General features: G+C 43.5%; 1 protein-coding gene across 4 annotated transcripts in view; it reads right to left on the bottom strand.

The window, feature by feature from the left end:
- LOC115206229 (neurobeachin-like) overlaps positions 1–19,464 on the bottom strand; it is a 308,527-nt gene that overhangs the window by 167,941 nt on the left and 121,122 nt on the right. For all 4 annotated transcript variants that reach the window (XM_029772948.1, XM_029772946.1, XM_029772945.1 and 1 more), the window contains one exon: positions 8,792–8,958. In XM_029772948.1, coding sequence (XP_029628808.1) covers positions 8,792–8,958 — 167 coding nt within the window. The remainder of the gene's footprint in view (positions 1–8,791; positions 8,959–19,464) is intronic.

The raw sequence follows: 19,464 nt of genomic DNA on the forward strand, positions 1-19,464 counted from the left end.
ACCCAAAACACACGGCCAAGGCAACAAAGGAGTGGCTCAAGAAGAAGCACGTTAAAATCCTGGAGTGGCCTAGCCAGTCTCCAGACCTTAATCCCATAGAAAATCTGTGGAGGGAGCTGAAGGTTCGAGTTGCCAAACGTCAGCCTCGAAACCTTAATGACTTGGAGAAGATCTGCAAAGAGGAGTGGGACAAAATCCCTCCTGAGATGTGTGCAAACCTGGTGGCCAACCACAAGAAACGTCTGACCTCTGTGATTGCCAACAAGGGTTTTGCCACCAAGTACTAAGTCATGTTTTGCAGAGGGGTCAAATACTTATTTCCCTCATTAAAATGCAAATCAATTTATAACATTTTTGACATGCGTTTCCTGGATTATTTTGTTGTTATTCTGTCTCTCACTGTTCAAATAAACCTACCATTAAAATTATAGACTGATCATTTGTTTGTCAGTGGGCAAACGTACAAAATCAGCAGGGGAACAAATACTTTTTTCCCTCACTGTATATATATATATATATATATATATATATATATTTTTTTTTTTTACACATATTAAATACAGAAACATTCAACATCAGCTTTCAAACATCTCCCAAAACAGGCAGCATAGTCAATGGATCCCTACGGATAGACAGGTTTCAACCGGTCAGGTATAAAACAACATTCAGCCATCTAATCGACTAAGAAAGGCTGAAAACAAAATGTCTGTCAATCAGTGTACTATATCACTGACTGGCTTTGATCACAATGGTGACACATTGTTCTATATCAAAAGACAGACTCAGCTAAATAAAACTGCACATCAACACGAGGCGACTGGCAACCATATGGCCATGGATGGTGTATCAAGTTTCATTTTTCAAAGTAAAGTGTAAATTCAGAAAAAAAGACTGACAGTACATCAGAAATAAGATAATTTGTGTAATGAATGCATAGCAACGTAGAAAGAGTAAGACTACCAGCAATAACAGTCACTAACAGTCAGACTAGTCATAGTCAGTCAGTAACAGTGAGATTATAGTCAGTAACAGTCAGTAACAGTGAGATTACAGTCAGTAACAGTCAGTAACAGTGAGATTACAGTCAGTAACAGTTAGACTAGTCAGTAACAGTCAGACTAGTGGGTAAATCAATAACAGTCAGTAACAGTCAGACTAGTCAGTAACAGTCAGTAACTGTGAGATTACAGTCAGTAACTGAGAGTACAGTCAGTAACAGTCAGACTACAGTCAGTAACAGTGAGACTACAGTCAGTAACTGTGAGACTACAGTCAGTAACTGTGAGACTACAGTCAGTAACAGTGAGACTACAGTCAGTAACAGTGAGACTACAGTCAGTAACAGTGAGACTACAGTCAGTAACAGTGAGACTACAGTCGGTAACAGTGAGACTACAGTCAGTAACAGTGAGACTACAGTCAGTAACAGTGAGACTACAGTCAGTAACAGTGAGACTACAGTCAGTAACTGTGAGATTAGTCAGTAACAGTGAGACTACAGTCAGTAACAGTGAGACTACAGTCAGTAACTGTGAGATTAGTCAGTAACAGTGAGACTACAGTCAGTAACAGTGAGACTACAGTCAGTAACTGTGAGATTACAGTCAGTAACAGTGAGACTACAGTCAGTAACTGTGAGATTACAGTCAGTAACAGTGAGACTACAGTCAGTAACTGTGAGACTACAGTCAGTAACAGTGAGACTACAGTCAGTAACTGTGAGACTACAGTCAGTAACAGTGAGACTACAGTCAGTAACAGTGAGACTACAGTCAGTAACAGTGAGACTACAGTCAGTAACTGTGAGATTACAGTCAGTAACTGTGAGATTACAGTCAGTAACAGTGAGACTACAGTCAGTAACAGTGAGATTACAGTCAGTAACAGTGAGACTACAGTCAGTAACAGTGAGACTACAGTCAGTAACAGTGAGACTACAGTCAGTAACAGTGAGATTACAGTCAGTAACAGTGAGACTACAGTCAGTAACAGTGAGATTACAGTCAGTAACAGTGAGACTACAATCAGTAACAGTGAGACTACAGTCAGTAACAGTGAGACTACAGTCAGTAACAGTGAGACTACAGTCAGTAACAGTGAGACTACTGTCAGTAACTGTGAGATTACAGTCAGTAACAGTGAGACTACAGTCAGTAACAGTGAGACTACAATCAGTAACAGTGAGACTACAGCCTACAGCAGTGTTTTAGTATGTCTGAACCCCTCACTCCCTGCCAGCTCCGTGGACCATTCAGCTTTCATCTCTCTTCTCTCTCTCTCTCTCTCTCTCTCTCTCTGCTCCGCTTTAACTGATGATTAGGTGAATGCTCCCCTTCAGAGGTAATTATCAGGCTGCAAGGTTAACTCCGCCCCCAGGGAGGAGCTGCTGTACTGTAGGTCAACAACAAATGAGAGCGGCGAGAAAGAGGAGCGATAGAACAAAGGAACTTCATTTCTTTAACCTCCCCATGTTCAAATATGTTGTTTCCCCTCTTGAATAAACATAGCTATAGAGGACAGACATCACCAAGGCTATGCTAAGATTCCTGCCGCATTCATCTTCTAAATGAACCATCAAGTCCAGTAAGATCATATTCACTGGTCCTCCATATACCTTCACACAAGGCCCAGAGAGACCTTCATCTCTCTCCTCCCCCTCTCTTTCACTCTCTCCCCCTATCTTCCCCTCCTCTTCTCCTCTCTGCTCGTCAGAGCTGCTAATAGAATGGATAACCCGGCGAGGCGAGACAGCGGAGTGCTTAGCCAGGCAGCCAGTGACTGAAGGGTCCATTCCATCACTAAGTTATTATCCACAGGCAGAGTGTTGCCATTCATCAGAGAGAGAGAGAGAGTGAGAGAGAGAGAAAGAGAGAGAGATGAAACTCTGTTAGTCAAGGGAAACGCCCGTTCCACTCTCCTCACCAGGATCAATATATGCCACCGCTATCTCCTCCATTCCCTCCACTACTGAAAAAGTAATTATACAGGAGCAATGTTACAATGTTGACAATCGATAGCTCAGTAAGGTTGGGCTAAGGTCTGGTGAGCAGGGGTGGGGACGGGGGATGGGACGGGGGTTTAGTCAGCTGCTGAGGTCAACAGCGACACCTTGAAACAAAGGCCGTCCTGTCTGTCTGTCTGTCTGTCTGTCTGTCTGTCTGTCTGTCTGTCTGTCTGCCTGTCTCCTTCCACCTGCTCTACATCCTGTTAAGATAGCCATGTTGGAATGCCTGGTTTGTGTCTGAAATGGCACCCTATTCCCTATAGTGTAATATTTTGTACCAGGATCCATAGGGTTCTGGTCAAAGGTAGTGCACTATATAGGGAATAGGGTGCCATTTGGGATGCAGAGAGTGGTGGACAAGGGAGGCCTTTGGTGTCAATGGAGATGCAGACTACTCACTCCGCAACGCCAACCAGTAAGTATCAAACTTAAATAAATGCATGTGACAAAAGATAGTTCCCAGAATCCTGGTAGATCAGAGGTTGATGGGATTGGGTGAAATGTGCTTTCCAATTCATGAGAACTATAAAAACAAAGCCAACCTACACTATATATATATATATATATATATATATATATATATATATATATATATATATATATATATATATAGTGTATGTTCTTCTACACCTGCATTGCTTGCTGTTTGGGGTTTTAGGCTGGGTTTCTGTACAGCACTTTGAGATATCAGCTGATGTAAGAAGGGGTATATAAATAAATTTGATATATATATATATATACTGGAAGCAACGCAAGCACAATAACTGTTCATCGAGAGCTTCATGAAATGGGTTTCCATGGCCGAGCAGCCGCACACAAGCCTTAGATCACCATGCGCAATGACAAGCATGGTGGAAAGCTCGCCGCCATTGGACTCTGGAGCAGTGGAAACGCGTTCTCTGGAGTGATGAGTAACGCTTCACCATCTGGCAGTCCGATGGACGAATCTGGGATTGGTGGATGCCAGGAAAACGCTACCTGCCTGAATGCATAGCGCCAGCTGTAAAGTTTGGTGGATGAGGAATAATGGTCTGGGGCTGTTCTTCATGGTTCGGGCTAGGCCCCTTAGTTCCAGTGAAGGGAAATCTTAACGCTACAGCATACAATGACATTCAAGATGATTCTGTGCTTCCAAATTTGTGGCAACAGTTTGCGTAAGGCCCTTTCCTGTTTCAGTATGACAATGCCCCAGTGCACTAAACGACGTTCATGCAGAAATGTTTTATCAAGTTCGGTGTGGAAGAACTTGACTGGCCCGCACAGAGCCCTGATCTCAACCCCATCGAACAACTTTGGGATGAATTGGAACGTCGACTGCGAGCCAGGCCTAATCGCCCAACATCAGTGCCCGAACAGCTTTCCCAAAAGAGTGGAGACTGTTATAGCAGCAGAGGGACCAACTTCATATTAATGCCCATGATTTTGGAATGAGATGTTTGACGAGCAGGTGTCCACATACTTTTGGTCCTGTAGTGTATTTACTCTACGCGCTCACATACAATATGTCTTAAAACCACAGAGCAGAGTGAAGTTAATGATAATGGATGTTGTATCAGAGCCTAGTGCTGGGCTGCAGCTGTAATCAATAACCAACCGTCTGTAATGTGGGGCGCCAGGTAGCCTAGTGTTTAGAGCGTTGGACTAGTAACCGAAAGGTTGCAAGATTAAATCCCCGAGCTGACAAGGTAAAAATCTGTCGTTCTGCCTCTGAACAAGGCAGTTAACCCATTGTTCCTATGCCGTCATTGAAAATAAGAATTTGTTCTTAACTGACTTGCTTAGTTAAATAAAGGTTAAAATATATATATATATATAATAATATCTGACATGTTACTGATCATTCATCTGAGTTGGGCAGTGTTATGCCATATTAACGCCCATGATTCTGTGATGAGATGTTCGACGAGCAGGTGTCCACATACTTTTGGTCATGTAGTGTATTATATTATTACTATAATAGAAAACAGAGTAGAAATGACAGCCTGGGTCTGTAGTGACGCCACTAGCACTGAGATGCAGTGCCTTAGACCGCTGTGATACAGCCTGGGTCTGTAGTGACGCCTCTAGCACTGAGATGCAGTGCCTTAGACCGCTGTGATACAGCCTGGGTCTGTAGTGACGCCACTAGCACTGAGATGCAGTGCCTTAGACCGCTGTGATACAGCCTGGATCTGTAGTGACGCCTCTAGCACTGAGATGCAGTGCCTTAGACCGCTGTGATACAGCCTGGATCTGTAGTGAAGCCTCTAGCACTGAGATGCAGTGCCTTAGACCACTGTGATACAGCCTGGGTCTGTAGTGACGCCACTAGCACTGAGATGCAGTGCCTTAGACCGCTGTGATACAGCCTGGATCTGTAGTGACGCCACTAGCACTGAGATGCAGTGTCTTAGACCGCTGTGATACAGCCTGGGTCTGTAGTGATGCCTCTAGCACTGAGATGCTGTGCCTTAGACCGCTGTGATACAGCCTGGATCTGTAGTGACGCCACTAGCACTGAGATGCAGTGCCTTAGACCGCTGTGATACAGCCTGGGTCTGTAGTGATGCCTCTAGCACTGAGATGCTGTGCCTTAGACCGCTGCGACACCCGAAGCCCTTAAAGAAAATAAATACAAACCTGCATGGTTATTATCATAGTTTAAGACTGGTAGTTAAAGGCAGTGTGTATTATTCAAGAATGAATTCATCAGCCTTGCCTTGACGTCTCCTTTCTCTTGACAACGCTGAACTTTATAATCCAGTGACAGGGGTCAGGGGGTCACAGCAGAGGGACGAGGGGCCAGAGAAAATCACTCACTCACACACTGGAGAAAATTCTAACATCCAATTTTCAACTTGATTTATCAGTGTGAAGCTCAAACTGATAGGGTGCTGTGATGGGAGGAGGGAGAGAGAGGGAGAGAGAGGGAGGAGAGGAGGGAAAGATGGGGGAGCGGTGAGGAAGGAGGAGGGGAGCTGTCTCAGAGCTGCATCAAAGGTTTCTCGTTCTGATTTAGCACAGCGGATCAATACAACCCTATACTGTTTCAATTTGAACACTATTGATTTTGTGATGTCAACTCAATACAGAGCACATTCATCATCGGGCAAGCAGAAAGTATGATCCAACAGCCTGCTGGGCTGGTCACACTGCCGTAACACAGCCCTACCACCTACTGGGCTGGTCACACTGCTTTAACACAGCCCTACCACCTACTGGGCTGATCACACACCTTAACACAGCTCTACCACCTACTGGGCTGGTCACACTGCCGTAACACAGCCCTACCACCTACTGGGCTGGTCACACTGCCGTAACACAGCCCTACCACCTACTGGGCTCATCTCAAATCAAATCAAAGTTTATTTGACACATGCGCCGAATACAACAGGACCTTACAGTGAAATGCTTACTTACAAGCTTTAACCAATAGTGCAAAAAAGGTATTAGGTGAACAATAGGTAGGTAAAGAAATAAAACAACAGTAAAAAGACAGGCTATATACAGTAGCGAGGCTATAAAAGTAGCGAGGCTACATACCTGTTATTCAGGCTGATTGAGGTAGTATGTACATGTAGATGTGGTTAAAGTGACTATGCATATATGATGAACAGAGAGTATCTCGTTAATTCATATAATAGGTAATATCGTCGCAGAGAGATTTTGTATGTATCCCAAATGGCATGTATTCCCCATGTAGTGCACAAATGTTGACCAGAGCCAAATGGGCCCTATACAGCGAATAGGGTACCATTTGGGATGTAGGCATTGGCTTTCCATTCGTGTGCAGTGACTCCTTGTCACACAGTGTAACGATCTGATGTCATAATGGTGTCTGAACACATCTGAAAATGCATTATGTTACTAATTCAAAATACTACAGTTGTGTAAAAACCTGCAACAAAATGTCCACTATAGCCATCAGCAGTAGTTTCACCTGGCTGAGTATATTAAATATATAATTCTGTTGATAAAGCGTTCCACACAGATGATCAATATCCTCTGGCTAGTCTCCAGGCAGAACTTAAGGTTAAAGGAAAAACAATTTCTGTGCAGGCAAGCATTCACACACACAAACTATACACACACACACACACAAACTACACACACACAAACTACACACACACACACACACACACACACACACACACACACACTCTCTTTCAACCAGCGTCACAAATAACAGACAGCCCCTTCAGAATGCTGGAGGGCTTTCTATTTTACAAGAGCAGCATAAATGGGAAAGTTAATGTAGCATTGAATAAGGCTGAGCTGCTACACTGCCCTGAGCTCATGAACATATTGCAGCATTTTTCTTCTCCAGCAGGTCACCATTAAATGGGAATTTGTTGGAAGTTTTTCAGTATAATTTACAATGCTCCCCCTCTCAGCAACCTTTTGTTCCAATACTAATGCTATTCCCGGAGATAAATTCTATACATATTTGAATATGTAAATCTACAGTAGCAGCCCACAATTCATTCTTATATGTTTTTCCATGGGTACTTTACTTATACTACTGTTGCTCTGTTTTATGAATTTCTCAATCAGAATTGCATGGCATATGATCAAACATACAGTAGTATATGCTGAAATATATACACAATGCTCAAACATTTGGTAAGTTGGTGAAGTAAGACATTTAGTTGCTACTGTAGGTAAGGATATCTATAATACAATTCCAACTGTAGTTCAATCTGTGCTATAGTTTGAATCCAAACGGCACCATATTCTGGTCACCTATTCTAGTTAAAAGTGGACAAAAGTAGTGCATTATGCATGGGTAAATAGGCCTCTTTCAAAAGTAATGCACTATATAGGGAAAAGAGAACCATTTGGGAGTCAGAACGCACCCATAGATGAATGGTCCAATGATGACCATTCGACATGCATCTTTCTGAGGTAATTACATCTGTTTCCAGGGCTGTGTTTGTCAGGTGGGATGATGCATGTCGAAATCACTAAATCTACACGCCACAAAACCCATGCAGAGTACAAGTAGTCTTTAAAACACTCCTCAATCAATCAATCAATGAATTGAATTCTCCTTACAAACTAAACTAAGGTTTATTGTATTTTTTCAATAAAAACATCTGAAAACACAGCAGAATTCTAAAAGCACTCAAAATATGATCCATGAGTTTATCGATGTGAGTAAACAACATCCCATTACTGAACATAGCTAGCCATCTGTATGTAGAGAACATTTTTAACCATCTGTATTGTGTTTTAAAAATCCAATAAAGAAAGCCTAGCTATGGTTTCAGTGAGAGTAGTCAATTACTAAAAGTGTTCTTTCAGTAAGCAAGGCAACGTTTGACAGGACCTTTGCTGCACTTAATTGTACAGTACAACTAATACTGGAAACTCTGTTACCCAGCCTGGTCTTAGCTTGGCCTTTGGGCCAGCCCAGCTCCAGGTAGCCCCAGCCCTAAACCTTTCACCAGACCCAGTCCGTACTTCTGTGCCAGGCTGCCAGGCTGCCCTAGGCTCTGTGTTTGTTGGTGAAGATGTAAAGTACAGTATATACCCCAGCCACTGCTCTAACCCTACAGCACAGCCCTATACTCTAGCCCAAGGCCTATCCTTCAGCCCCAGCCCTATACCCCAGCCCAAGGCCTATCCTTCAGCCCCAGCCCTATACCCCAGCCCAAGGCCTATCCTTCAGCCCCAGCCCTATACCCCAGCCCAAGGCCTATCCTTCAGCCCCAGCCCTATACCCCAGCCCAAGGCCTATCCTTCAGCCCCAGCCCTAGCAAGGCCTATCCTTCAGCACAACCTCTATACATCAGCCCTAGGTCTTACCTCTGTGCCAGGCTGCCCCAGGCTCCATGCTTATTGGTGAGGATGTTGAGGATCTTCTGTTTGAGCTGGTTGGCAGTCACATGGTCTCTGTGTTTGGCAGCGCTGATCAGGTGATCACACATCTTCTCCTCCTCCCTCCGATCAGCAGCGTACTGGGCACAGTTGGACTGATGGAGGGAACACAAGGAGACATTTTATTTTAAACATAGCCATGCTAACACCATGCTAGGCATTAACATAATGCTAAAACTGGGCAGGGTCTATCACCAGGACTTGATTTTACTTGCATTCTGATTGTATGTACTTTTAATGTAAGGTGTCCTTGAGTGTCTTGAAAGGCATCTGTGAAATACAACTGTCTGTCTGGTGTTAGCATGGCTATGTTATGTTTTGTATTCAAATGTCCTTCCTCCGTTGCAATCCTGCGAAATTAGATTCAAACATGAAAATGTGTGAGTCCTGCTAGTAAGCTACGCTAAGCGTGTGTTGAGGGAGAAGAAACCAAAACCACTCAACAGATTCACAGAGGATATTATGGGTGTGTGTGTGCACGTGTGTGTACACGTGTGAGTAGATATTATAGCCTGTGCTGTCAAGGTTAACAGAGCCAATCTCTATTCCACTACATCAGCAGGGGACACGTTAGTGAAGAGTCATTTAAACACTGTCGCCGTCTGCTAATGTCTTTTGTTTCACATGGAGAAAAAGAGGGGAATTTGTCCGTTAGAAAGCTTTAATGTCATCTGTTTACATAGGGGTCATAATAAACAATCTGTCCCTATATAAAACTCAACTGTGACAGTGGATGAAAGGCAGGTTGGATAACAAAGAGAAGTAGCCTGTACTGTAGCCTACACGCATAAATTATCACCAAACAGTGTGACATAAATAGATTGAAACCTGGTGTGTGTTGATGTGTGATGTTGAAGTGGAGTCAGTGCCTGCGTACCAAATGGCACTCTATTCCCTTTATTGTACACTACTTTAAACCAGGACCCATATGGCTCTGGTAAAAAGTAGCGCACTATATAGGGAATAGGGTGCCATTTGGGAGGCACACAGTGATCTCCTGCAGGCAGCATCTCAAGGTAATCTAGATTCTAGAGGAGCCGATCAGGATCTGACTTCATCTTCTCCTCGCTAAAATAAGATTGTCTTGCTACGTCGCCCCGGGGCTGCTCCTTCCTGCTCATATACTAAATCTAATTTGCTAACAGAAGCTGGAAGTTAATTGAATTTCCGGCCCTATATTTGAATTGTGTCAGATGTTATACCTCAACATATTCTTCAAATGGCAGATAACTCAATCTCTGCTTGTCATCTCACGTTACCATGTGACGCTGTGACAAATATCAAACCTTATTTATCACTTCACAGGATATGAGGCTGCTGCCCTGACTCTCCTGACACCAAACTAATGTAAAAATGTCTATCTGTCTGGGGATGGAGGGTAGAGGGAGGGGGTTGTGAGGGGTAATATAGTAGAAACAGGGTTGGATGAAAAGTGTAGACTGTCTAGAGTTGTCAGACAGAAGGGATGAGGCCAGAGGAGGTATGAGGGCCAGGTAATCTCCGGGTGTTTCTCAAATGGCACCCTATGGGCCCTGGTCAGAAGTAGTGCACTGTATAGGGAATAGGGTGCCATTTGAAATGCAGCCTCTCTCGCTACTGGTGACATGGCAGTTGATCTAGCAGGTCAAGGAGCCTCTAGCAGAGGACTACAGCATATCTAACAGCTGCTTGTGGAGGGCTGCTGCCCCAAGATAAGAAACTCATCACTCCTCACATGTACAAGCTACTAACAGAGGTGGCAGAAGAGAATTTGTGTGTGTGTGTTCGTGTGTGTGCATGTTTGTGTACTTGGGTAAAACACTTCCTATATGACTGGTAACATTGTGAGAGAGAGACAGAGAGAAACAGAGAGAGAGAGATAGGGAGAGACAGAGAGAGACACACAGAGAGAGAGAGACAGAGAGTTCCGGAGTTCCAAATTGAGCAGCAGCTGCTGAAAAAATTAGCTCCTACAAATATTGAAATTTACATGGTTTTTAGAGTGAAGTACATCGGAAAAAAGCAAAAGAAAACTAGCAACAAACAAAGAAGATGTTACTTTTTCAAAAGCCTTATTTTTCATAAAATTGTAGTTATCTTAGCTAGCTGAATTGTTTACCAGTTTCTAAGCAGTTGCTAGGGACTCTCCTGGAAGAAGCTAGCTAGCTAACAAAGAATATATAGTTAACAGAAGAAAAGAAAGACAAAATAAGACAAAATAAGGACAGAAGAAAAAGAACATCAAAGTGAAACAGTCCTCTAAAGACACAAGAGACAATAATACAAGAAGCAATTGTATCCAAACAGAGAAAGCTAAGAAAAGTTTCAAAAGTTTGTTGATGGGACAGAACCATGAATACCTGTTTGCAGATCTTACCAGTTGCAAAACAAAACCAAATGTAATATTTAATACCAAACGAGGGCACATATGGGAAAGGGTTATTTGCAACCATTTCACTTTCTCAAAAAAGAGAGGCATCAGCCAAGGATGTCAGAACAGCATTTTTGAAGTAGCTGACCAGAGCAACACGTATCAAACAGTAACCTTATATAATAATGGAACAGTATTGATACAAGGCAATGATTCAAGCCTCCAGGCTTTTGAGAATAGGTTTGCTACCCTAAAAGCAGAAGCTGAACTCATCTCAGAAACTGAGGAAAAAGTCAAGAAGGGAGATGGAGAAAAGCAGGCCTCAACGGTCTCTGTGACCCAGCAAGAAGCCCTCAGTGTCCCTCTACCTACTTCACCTGCAGCAGACAGAGCCAAGGACATGGCTACAACACCAAGAACACCTGCTATGCAACATTTCCACAACACCCTCTCTCCTGTCGAAGCAGAGGTCATAGAACTCAGAGAGAACAAGCTTCAAGAAGGACACTGTCCAGAAACTAAAAGAAGAGATGAAACAGTTCAGGGAGGAGAGCAGAGCATCTATTGCTAAATAAGAAAGCAGAATGGAAAAACTGAGTCAGACAAATGATGAACTCAGAGACCATCTGAGCACAACAAGAAAGGAGCTAGAACAAAGAGAGAGGTACATTGACACCCTCAACCAGCAGCGAGTCATTATGTCCTCTGCATCTAGAGAACATGTCCACCAGCTTGGCACATTAGCATAACCTGAGGCCAACATGGTCTCCACCACACAGCCTGATGACACTGCACCAGCCTACCAGTCTGCTCCAGCCCAGATCAGCCAACCAGCGTCCCAGTCTGCTCTAGCCCATGTCAGCCTACCTGCTTCTCAGTCTGCTCTAGCTCACCAGCGTGCTCCAGCCCAGGTCAACCTTCCAGCCTCCCAGTCTGCTCCAGCCCAGGTCAGCCAACCAGCCTCCCAGTCTGCTCCAGCCCAGGTCAGAATACCAGCCTCCCAGTCTGCTCCAGCCCAGGTCAGCCAACCAGCCTCCCAGTCTGCTCCAGCCCAGGTCAGCCAACCAGCCTCCCAGTCTGCTCCAGCCCAGGTCAGAATACCAGCCTCCCAGTCTGCTCCAGCCCAGGTCAGCCAACCAGCCTCCCAGTCTGCTCCAGCCCAGGTCAGCCAACCAGCCTCCCAGTCTGCTCCAGCCCAGGTCAGCCAACCAGCCTCCCAGTCTGCTCCAGCCCAGGTCAGCCAACCAGCCTCCCAGTCTGCTCCAGCCCAGGTCCACCAACCAGCCTCCCAGTCTGCTCCAGCCCAGGTCAGCCAACCAGCCTCCCAGTCTGCTCCAGCCCAGGTCAGCCAACCAGCCTCCCAGTCTGCTCCAGCCCAGGTCAGAATACCAGCCTCCCAGTCTGCTCCAGCCCAGGTCAGCCAACCAGCCTCCCAGTCTGCTCCAGCCCAGGTCAACCAACCAGCCTCCCAGTCTGCTCCAGCCCAGGTCAGCCAACCAGCCTCCCAGTCTGCTCCAGCCCAGGTCAGCCAACCAGTCTCCCAGTCTGCTCCAGCCCAGGTCAGAATACCAGCCTCCCAGTCTGCTCCAGTCCAGGTCAGAATACCAGCCTCCCAATCTGCTCTAGCCCAGGTCAGAATACCAGCCTCTCAGTCTGCTCCAGCCCAGGTCAGAATACTAGCCTCCCAGTCTGCTCCACCCAGACAGTCACCCACAACTGCAATCCTTATTGATTCAAATGGGAAGTTCTTAGTCCAGGAAATATTATTCCCTAGACACCAGGTGTATAAGTTCTGGTGTCCTACAACTGACAGTGCAATGCAGCTACTCAGTCAGACCAGGATTGACACCCCCAAAAACATCATCATCCACACTGGCACAAACGACCTTCATGCCAAAGGTGAAAATGTATCTGGGGCAGTGAGAAGAGTGGCAGAACGGGCACAGGCTATGTTCCCAACAACCAATATAGTTGTGTCCACCCTCCTACCAAGAAAAGACTTCCCAGAAAAGTTGATGGATAAAAAAAATCAACAGATCACTGTGGACTGTGCCTCACTGCTCAACGTCAGAACAGCTCACCACCCCACTCTGACATGTCAACACTTATACGATAATGTACATCTGGATCAGGACAGTATCAGAAACTTTGCCAAGGACCTAAAGGATGCAACACTTGGCAGGGACCCACACACCCATCACCCCAGCAACAGAGGCCCCCCGCCCCACATTCTGAAACAACAGTAACTCCACCATCCCCAGGAGAGAAGAGCCAGACATGGCTTATTACAGCACAGCTCTACTAGACCAGGCCCAACACAGCACAGATTTACCAGATCAGACCCGCCTCAGGACAGCACGACTAGACCCATCCCATCACAACACAGCTCTACTAGACCCGGTCCATCACAACACAGCTCTACTAGACCCGGCCCATCACAACACAGCTCTACTAGACCCGGCCCATCACAACACAGCTCTACTGGACCTGGCCCATCACAACACAGAACTACTAGACCAGGCCCATCACAACACAGCTCTACTGGACCTGGCCCATCACAACACAGCTCTACTAGACCAGGCCCATCATACCACAGCTCTACTGGACCTGGCCCATCACAACACAGCTCTACTGGACCTGGCCCATCACAACACAGAACTACTAGACCAGGCCCATGACAACACAGCTCTACTAGACCAGGCCCATCACAACACAGCACTGACCACTAATCCAGGGTCGGGCAGAACACTGTCCTTCAGGGAAGTACACCACATGATGCAGTCCACACCATGTATCATTCAGATCATCAGCCTACATATGCTGAGATAACCTCTGGCAAAAGACACCTAGAACAATCAGAGATTGGAGAGGTACTACTGCATCTAATATGCAGACTACTGAGCTAGACAGACCCTTTAATTCACACACACACACACACACACACACACACACACACACACACACACACACACACACACACACACACAGGTTGCATTGTACTTATTTTTTGTGCACTCTTATTCCATTCTTATTAATTTGTATGTACAGTGAGGGAAAAAAGTATAAATAATAAATAAATACAATGGGACGAAACCCTTCGCACGACAGACATAACGTGCATAGACTCTACCAATCAACAATTCCGGACAAGAACATGGGGGGAACAGAGGGTTAAATACACAACATGTAATTGATGGAATTGAAACCAGGTGTGAGGGAAGACAAGACAAAACCAATAGAAAATGAAAGGTGGATCGGCGATGGCTACAAGGCCGGTGACGTCGACCGCCGAACGCCACCCGAACTAGGAGAGGGACCGACTTCAGCGGAAGTCGTGACAGCAAAACAACCCGCTACGATATGAATACTTTGAAACTCTGAAACAGTATAAACATACACTGAAATGCAAGAAATTGAATTATACCAACAAGACACTTCATGAAATTGAAAACGCAATTGACCAAAATCAGTTCTGGGACATGTGGAACAATTTAAGCATTACAAAGCCACAAGAATTAGCCATACAAGATGAAGGAATAGGAAAACTTATTTTGATAATCTATACAAAAACATTCCACAAAAAGACTTACAACAGAACCAATTAGAAATGAAAGAAAAATTGAACATCCTTGAATCAGTCATTTAAAAACAACCAAAATCCATTAGATTACCCAAAAACCCAACAAGAACTAAATGAAAAGCTCAAATCTATAAAATCAAAGAAGGCTTGTGGTCTAGATAAAATCAGAAATGAAATGCTGAAAAACAGCATACCTGAGTTGCAAAATGCTGTGCTTAAATTGTTCAACATGGTTTTAACTTCTGGCTGCTTCCCTGATGTCTGGAACCAGGGGCTCATCTCCCCTATCCACAAAAGTGGAGACAAATCAGATCCCAATAATTACAGGGGAATTTGCGTAAACAGCAACTTGGGAAAGGTTTTCTGTAGCATTTTGAATTCAAGAATTCAAACCTTTCTTCAAGAAAAAAATCTAGTAAGTAAATGCCAAATTGGTTTTCTCCCTAACCTCTTTGGGATAGGGGGCAGTATTTTCACGTCTGGATGAAAAGCGTGCCCAAAGTAAACTGCCTGCTACTCAGGCCCGGAAGCTAGGATATGCATATTATTCGTAGATTTGGATAGGTTTTCTCCCTAACCATCGCACTACTGACCATATATACACCTTACACACACTAATTAATAAACACGTCCACCCCAAAAAAAAGGGCAAAAACTTTGCTTGCTTTATTGACTTTAAAAAAGCATTTGATTCTATTTGGCACGAAGGGCTATTCTCCAAAATTCTCCAAAGTGGGCTTGGTGGTAAGGTGTATGACTTAATAAAATGTATGTACACAGAAAACAAGTGTGCAATAAAAATCAAAAACCAAAGAACAGAATTATTTTCACAACATCGAGGTGTGAGACAAGGCTGCAGTTTGAGTCCATATCTTTTCAACATTTATATAAATTAATTAGCAGACATGTTGGACCATTCTACAGCCCCAGGACTCACACTATTTGACACAGAGGTAAAATAACTGCTATATGCTGATGACTTGGTACTTCTATCACCAACCAAAGAAGGTCTTCAACAGAACCTTAACATTCTAGAGCAATATTGCCATAATTGGGCCCTGGCAGTAAATTTCCAAAAAACGAAAATCATGATTCCCCCCCCCAAAAAAACAGATGTCAGAAACCCTAATATAAATTCACCCTGGACAACACCATAATTGAACACACAAAAAATTACACCTACCTTGGTCTGACCATATCTGCATCGGGAAACTTTAATATGGCAGTGAATGCACTCAAAGAAAAAGCCCGCAGATCATTGTATGCAATAAAAATGAAATTATTCAAAATCAACATCCCAATTAGAATTTAGACCAAAATATTTGACAGTGTAATCCTACCAATAGCTCTTTACGAAAGTGAGGTTTGGGGGGCACTCAATAAACTGGACTTTAAAATGTGGGACAAACATCCAATTGAAGCCCTACATACAGAATTCTGTCAGAAAATTCTACAAGTCCAGAGAAATACACTAACTAATGCATGTAGGGCAGAATTGGGCCGCTTTCCAGTAGTAATGAAAATACAGAAAAGATCATTAAACTTTTGGCTACATCTAAATTCAAGTCCAAATTGAAGTCTGCAATTTAAAGCACTTCAAACCCAAGAGCTGAGCCCAGAAACGAGCCCTCTCAGTCAACTGGTGTTGGACCTAACCAACCAAGCTGACACCAGCACTGCTTCAAAATAAAGAATTCCAATTAACAAAATCATGAACCAATCAAAAGACTCATATTTACAACATTGGAAAAACGAAACAAAATCCCAAAGCCGACTAAATTGCTATCTGACCCTAAACAGAGAATCTGAACTGGCTGATTATCTCTACTCTGTCATAAATACGAAGCAGAGACAGATCCTCACCAAGTACAGGCTGAGTGACCATCAATTGGCAATTGAAACCTGCAGACATAAAAAGACATGGCTACCCAAAGAGGGGCATGTATGTGGTCACTGCACGACAGGGGAGGTAGAGACAGAGATGCACTTTCTCCTTTACTGTGATAAATATTCCTCACAAAGAGATTCATTATTCACAGAAATGACTACATTTATTCCAAATTTTAACTTATTAAACCCAGAGGAAAAACTAAAAATACTCATTGGCGAAGGAGCAATGGCTCCTCTTGCAGCCAAATATGTATTTGCCTACCACAGCCTGAGGGACACTGAATAATAACATCTGCATAGTAAGCAGTAATGTACTTATTATTACTATTATTATTATTATTACTATTATTATTGTTGTTTATCATTCAAAATAGTAGTGGTATGGGTGGTAATGGTAATGATAGCAGTTTAATGATGGAAGTTGGAGTACTGATGTAATGGTGAAGATGACCGTTTTTAGTTATAAGTTAGTTATAGTTTCATTTTCCATATTTTGATTTTTAGATTTATTACATTTCTACTATTGACTGTTACAATTATATTGTTATTATTTTTGTATTTAATTTTTGTATTATTATTTACTACAATTTTATATTATTATTCTTTATAATTTTATTACAATGTATATTGTATACATTGTTGCTTTGGCAATATTGACACAATGTTTTTCATGCCAATAAAGCAGCTTGAATTCGAATTTGAATTTGAGAGAGACAGAGAGAGACAGAGAGAGAGAGAGAGAGAGAGAGAGAGAGAGAGAGAGAGAGAGAGAGAGAGAGAGAGAGAGAGAGAGAGAGAGAGAGAGAGAGAGAGAGAGAGAGAGAGGGAGGGAGAGAGAGAGAGAGACAGAGAGAGCGAAAGGAAGTGAGTGAGTGAGTGAGAAAGAGAGATAGAGCAGCTCTACCTGCTGTCTCAAAGAGGCATGACATTCCTCTGAACAAAGCACTTCCCTGTGTTCAGAAAGCTGCTCCTCTCTCCTCTTCACTACTGTATGGTCCTAAAACCTTCTCAGGCTTCCTTCCATTCAATAAAGAATTAATTAGGCACAGAAAGTAGCATTACTAAAGACTGACTGCACCCTATTCCTTATATGGTGCACTACTTTTGACCAGAGCCTATTGAGTCCTGATCAAAAGTAGCGCACTATAAAGAGAATAGGGTGCCATTTGGCATGCAGATACTGTCTAATTACTGCAGACGTCCTCTAATTCCTACAGAAATCAATAATGAGAGTGTTGGTGTTCTGATGCTTTGTAGTGAGAACAGGCAGCGTGTTTGATATGTGGGGTAAGTACTGTCTCTGGGGTAGACTCATTACACTGTTGGACAGGCTTAAAGCCAATAAGACCAGATATGAATATAGTTGGCATATCGTTCAGTCTACTTATTAATATTGCTAGCAGGCTGGTTATTATAATCCCTTAGAGTGGTCTAATGGTAACACCATAATCCTCATGGGGAGACACAGGGACTACAGGAGTACTGAGCTGCTGCTAATCCAGTGCTATTCTCTCACAGACCCGGGTTGCCTCCCAAATGCCACCCCATTTCAATGGGCTCTGGTCAAAAGTAGTGCACTATGTATGGAATAGGGTGCCATTTGGGATGCAATACTGAAGTCAGTCACTCCAGAGCAGGGACTATCAAGGCTGCTGTAGTCAGCTGACTAGATAAGGTACTATCTGTACTGTAGGCCTACTATTTACAGTACCAGGCAAAAGTTTGGACACACCTACTCATTCAAGGGTTTTTCTTTATTTTACTGTTTTCTACATTGCAGAATAATAGAGAAGACATCAAAACTACAACTACAAAAACACATATGGAATCATGTAGTAACCAAGAAAGTGTTAAACAAATCAAAATAAATATTTTAAATTCTTCAAAGTAGCCACCCTTTGCCTTGATGACAGCTTTGCACACTCTTGGCATTCTCTCAACCAGCTTCATGAGGTAGTCACCTGGACACCAATAAAAAGAAGAGACTTGCTTGGGCCAAGAAACAAGAGCAATGGATATTAGACCGGTGGAAATTTGCCCTTTGGTCTGATGAGTCCAAATTTGAGATTTTTGGTTCCAACCGCTGTGTCTTTGTGAGACGCAGAGTAGGTGAACGGATGATCTCTGCATGTGTGGTTCACACCAAGAAGCATGGAGGAGGAGGTGTGATGGTGTGGGGGTACTTTGCTGGTGACACTGTTAGTGATTTATTTAGAATTCAAAGCACACTTAACCAGCATGGCTACCACAGCATTCTGCAGCAATACGCCATCCCATCTGGTTTGGGCTTAGTGGAACTATCATTTGTTTTCAACAGGACAATGACCCAATACACCTCCAGGCTGTGTAAGGGCTATTTGACCAAGAAGTGATGGAATGCTGCAACAGATGACCTGGCCTTTGCAATCACCCGACCTCAACCCAATTGAGATGGTTTGGGATGAGTTGGACCGCAGAGTGAAGGATAGGCAGCCAACAAGTGCTCAGCATATGTGGGAACTCCAAGACTTTTGGAAAAGCATTCCAGGTGAAGCGGTTGAGAGAATGCCAAGAGTGTGCAAAGCTGTCATCAAGGCAAAGGGTGGCTACTTTGAAGAATCTAAAATCTAAAATATATTTTGATGTTAAACATTTTTTTGGTTACCACATGATTCCATGTGTTATTTCATAGTTTTGATGTCTTCACTATTATTCTACAATGTATAAAATAGTAAACAATTAAGAAAAACCCTTGAACGAGTAGGTGTGTCCAAACTTGACTGGTACTATATATACTGTATA

This window comes from Salmo trutta, chromosome 13, assembly GCF_901001165.1.
Source record: "Salmo trutta chromosome 13, fSalTru1.1, whole genome shotgun sequence".
In the NCBI taxonomy this organism is placed as follows: domain Eukaryota; kingdom Metazoa; phylum Chordata; class Actinopteri; order Salmoniformes; family Salmonidae; genus Salmo; species Salmo trutta.